General features: G+C 48.8%; 1 protein-coding gene across 1 annotated transcript in view; it reads right to left on the reverse strand.

The window, feature by feature from the left end:
- LOC114071747 (polypeptide N-acetylgalactosaminyltransferase 13) overlaps nucleotides 1–4,640 on the reverse strand; it is a 22,651-nt gene that overhangs the window by 4,749 nt on the left and 13,262 nt on the right. Inside the window, exon 5 of the mRNA XM_027909603.1 lies at nucleotides 4,195–4,329. Within this exon, the coding sequence (XP_027765404.1) occupies nucleotides 4,195–4,329 (135 nt within the window). The remainder of the gene's footprint in view (nucleotides 1–4,194; nucleotides 4,330–4,640) is intronic.

Below are 4,640 nucleotides of genomic sequence, written 5' to 3' on the forward strand. Positions count from 1 at the left end.
ATGTATCACTGCTCCCTGGGCCTCCTGTCTGGGATTCTTTTCAGGGAGAGCAGAGGCACAGAAATAAATTACTTGGGAATCTCTGTGTTGCATGTTTGTATTACATTAAACCCCTAAAGTCAGTGGGCTGTTTAGGGGTAAAAACAGGGCCAAGCATCATCTTGGTAATCTGAGCAGACTTTTCTCTGCTACATGGAGTGGTTTGGGTTGGAAGGGACATTAAATCTCATCTCATCCCACCCCTGCCATGGGCAGGGACACCTTCCACCAGCCCAGGTTGTTCCAGCCTGGCCTTGGACACTTCCAGGGATCCAGGGGCAGCCACAGCTTCTCTACCCAACCTGTGCCAGGGCCTGCCCACCCTCCCAGCCAGCAATTCCTTCCCAATCTCCCATCTCTCCCTGCCCTCTGGCAGTGGGAAGCCATTCCCTGTGTCCTGTCCCTCCAGGCCTTGTCCCCAGTCCCTCTCCAGCTCTCCTGGAGCCCCTTTAGGCTCTGAAAGGGGCTCTCAGGTGTCCCTGGATCCTTCTCTTCTCCAGGTGATCCCCCCCAGCTGTCCCAGCCTGGCTCCAGAGCACCTGGTGAACAAGGACTGGCACGTTGGAGCCTCTATGGGAAGGCACTAAGAGGTGTCACTAATAAGAGGTGTCACTAATGAGAGGTGTCACTAATGAGAGGTGTCACTAATGAGAGGTGTCACTACAGGCACTGCTGCAGGAGGAGGGAGATGCAATTCCAGGGGTTGGGATTTGGCACAGGGGTCGCAGTTGGCACCAAACTTACCTCAAAGCTATATTCCCATTTCCCAAAGTACTGATGGAAGGGGAAACAAAAGGAAATTGGAGTCAGTGAGTCAGCAAACATTTTGTGTGAGGCCCCTCGACTCTCCATGAATGGAAATCCAAGGCTTTGTACAGACAACGTGTTTAGGGACAAACAGTGGTACTTCTGCAGGATCAAATAATGGAATACCTGAGCTGGAAGGATCATCCAGTCCAATTCCAGGCCTTGCACAGGACACCCCAACAATCCCACCCTGTCCCTGAGAGTGTTGCCCAAACACTCCTTGAGCTCTGGCAGCCTTGCAATAAATCCCAAGGAACCCATCAGGAATAAATCCTGGTGTCACCACTCAGGCACGAGGAAATACATATTTATAGCATTATTTTCCCCTGGGTCCATCTGTGTGTGCTATGTCCCAAGATCTCCTCACACTCCACATCCTGAGGTGTCCCTGGGTGTGGAGTCACCAGGAATGGCAGCACACACCTGGACACTCTCCACGTGCTTCCACGGATTCCTCTGGAGCCAAACACCAGCTGCTCCTGCCCAAGGTTCTCCACCCAGACCCGAGTCCTTACATGGGGTAAAACAACCAACTGCTTGGCAGAACTGGGACAACCCCAAATTCCCAAGATAAGCAAGGTCAGGCACTGATGGAGCAACTCTGGCTCCAGCCTGACAGAATTCCCAGATCTTTTCTGCTGATCCCCCTCCTCATTTCCCACCCTATCCCAAAGCAAATACATTTAAACATCATAAATATGATGTAACACTGCTGACAGGGAGCCTGTGGATGAATCCTGTTTGGCACATCCCACTGACAGAGGTGATGGATGGAGCTGCTCTCGTGAGGGATGGGCACTTGGGAAAGGGCCAGGAATCTTAGCATGGAATCCTGGAATTCCAGACAGGTTTGGCTTGGAAAGGACCCTAAAGCTTCCACCTTCCACCAGCCCAGGCTGCTCCCATAATAATGTATTGTACACTTAAATACCACCCATAAAACTAAACCAGAACATTATAAAAACATTTAACAACAGCAAGAAATCAATACCAACTGCCTGAAAATCAGTGCTGAGCAATCCATTGGAATGGTTATTCACATCCCCAGCCCCAATGTTGTCCACTGCCAAGCAACAACTCCCAAATACCTTCACAGCAGGAGGAGGGATATGGTCTGAAACCACAGAATAACCACCCAAAATCCCCTCCCTTCAAGTCCTGAATAAGTAAACAAAGGTAATAATTAGAGTAACTTTGCTAAAAAAACAAGCTCATGGATACAAGGGATTCAGGCAATGTCTTGTAACTGTTTGGGAAAAAATATGGAAATATCACAAGCTGGTTGTTTTCTCCTGAAAAAATACTGGATATCAGGTTTGTTTGGAGCCTAAAAATACACTAATAAACATGTAATAACTAGCAATACTGAAATAAAAGGGAAGGTGGGGAGCTGAAGTCTGAATGTTCAGACTAAAACTGACACTGAAGATAAATACAGAGGTATAGGAAGCAATGGGCTGTTTCCCAGCACAACAAGCAGCACAGCCTTGGAGATCCTGCTGGAAAAACACGGAGTATTTCTGCTTTATGAGCTCCATCTCATGGCTGAGCTGGGTTTTGCACAGCTCCTGGGAAACTCTCCACTGTGGGGCTGAAATGCTCAACTTAAAGAGAAAAACCAGCCTGTTTCCTGCCTTGAAAGAGCTGTATTTGGTTGGCAGAATTCCAGCTTTCCAGGCTGAAAGGTGAAACAGCCATTGCTGGGAAATGCTGCAAATACTTTTTAAAGGATTGCACGTCTTAAATCCCTCAGTATTCCCCTACCTGTGCAGCCATGGAAAGAGGCCAGGATAACATATTTTTTTAAATCAAGGTTTTTTCAGTTTATCCCTTGAGGCATCACTGAGCTGAACTTGGAATCTCCCATCCTAAGAGTGGGAAAACCTGGAATTTGAAGGTGTTCTGCCTTAAAAGAGTGGTCCACACGTGGCAGAGGATGCTGCTGTGACACATCAGGGGAGGTTGGATCCACTGAGATCCCCAGGAATTCTCCAAAGAGAACCCCAAAGCCACCCTGGATCCCAGCAGAGCCCTGCCTGGACCTTCTGGGAGCAAGGGAATATCCACTTCCATTGGGTTTGATGATGGATCTGGAACCTGTGACCCCAATTCCATGTCCTCAGCCTCTGGTCAGGCCCTTAATGTCTATTTAAACCAATTAAAAACTGGATAAAAATCAATTATTGCAGGAATGAAGGGGAGGAGGGTGTAAGATCTTCTGTTCTAGGTGTTAATTGCTGGAATGAATGTCCTCAAAGCCACCTAAACCTTGTCAAATATCCAGGGAATATGTGTAGGGAGAAAAAGAAACTTCCTGTTAAAGAGAAAATTGGTTCAAATTAAAATCATGGAATTATTTAGGCTGGAAAAACCCTCCAAGAACACCAAGTGCAGCCAGCCCCCAGCACTGCCCAGGCCACCACTGCCCCCTGTCCCCAAGTGCCACATCCACAGGGCTTTGAAATCCCTGCAGGGACAGGGACTCCTGAGCCAGGGCTGGCCAACCCTTTCCACGAAGGAATTTTAATTCTCATCTGCTGTCTCCTGTCTCACTTAAGGGATCATTTGCCTGTAAGATCCTGATATATTTGCAAGTATTTTGTATCAAATTTTCAATCTCACCGTAGCCCACCATGTTTCTGATCTTATTATCTTTAGGAGCCAACAGAAATAAGCTGAAAAGACGTTAACTAAAAAAAAAAAAAATCTTGTTTAATAAAATGTAACTAAAAAAGATACCTTGTTTAATAAAATATGATATATAAATATTATGGATATGAATATATGATTTTCATTTATTTAAAAACTGCAATATACTTCTTTGATTTTGTAAGAAAGCCCAACACCAGCTGCTGGCAGTGAGCCTTTTTAAGCAATAACTGGCTTTTTTTACCCCCCTAAAAAGAAAATTTATAGAACCATTATATGTAAAATTAAAATTGCAGCTTCAAAGCTGGTGTTTGGCTGAACTGCCCTGCCCTGCCAAGCCTGTGCTGTGCCAGGAGACACCCCCAGCACCCCCTGTGCCAGGGCAGGGGACACGGCTGTGCCCCAGGACGAGAGGGAACGGCCTCAGGCTGTGCCAGGGGAGGGGCAGGTGGGACATCAGCAGGAATTTCTCCTGGAAAGGGTGGTCAGGCACTGGCACAGCTGCCCAGGGAGGTTTGGAGTGCCCAGCCCTGGAGGTGTCCCAGGCAGGCCTGGCCGTGGCACTCAGTGCTCTGGGCTGGGGACAAGGTGGGGATGGAGCACAGGGGGATCCACGGGCTGGGAGGGCTTTCCCAGCCTATTCTGGGATTCTGCCAAGGACACCCCCATCCCTTGGGCTGTCCCCCACCCCCCAGGTACCTCGGCATCGTACTCCCAGAGCTGGTTGCCCCTCAGGTGGTGGCACTTCAGCATGAGGATGGGCCCGTTGAGGCGCGACACGTCCAGGCACAGATCGTCCGTGCGGATCTCCTTGTCGGCCGTGTAGGAGAACACCTGGAACACAGGGATGGAGGGCAAGGCTCACAAAACTCCAAACTGCCCGGCTGCCCCATCCCTGGAAGTGCCCAAGGCCAGGCTGGACGGGGTTTGGAGCAGCCTGGGATAGTGGAAGGTGTCGGGGTTGGAACGGGATGAGCTTTGAGGTCCTTTCCAACCCATTCTGGGATTCTCTGATTCCAGGGATAAGGGATGTCTGAACTGGCAATTAAGGAAGCTGGGTTTGGAGAAGTCACCATGATAAGAAGAAAAGTGAATGCTAATTAGGCTGATGCAGAATTCCCAGGCTGGCTTTGGTCCCACCCACA

The sequence above is a fragment of the Empidonax traillii genome, unplaced genomic scaffold, assembly GCF_003031625.1.
Source record: "Empidonax traillii isolate 1590-97213 ecotype Southwest subspecies unplaced genomic scaffold, ASM303162v1 scaffold2254:size37206, whole genome shotgun sequence".
NCBI lineage: Eukaryota > Metazoa > Chordata > Aves > Passeriformes > Tyrannidae > Empidonax > Empidonax traillii.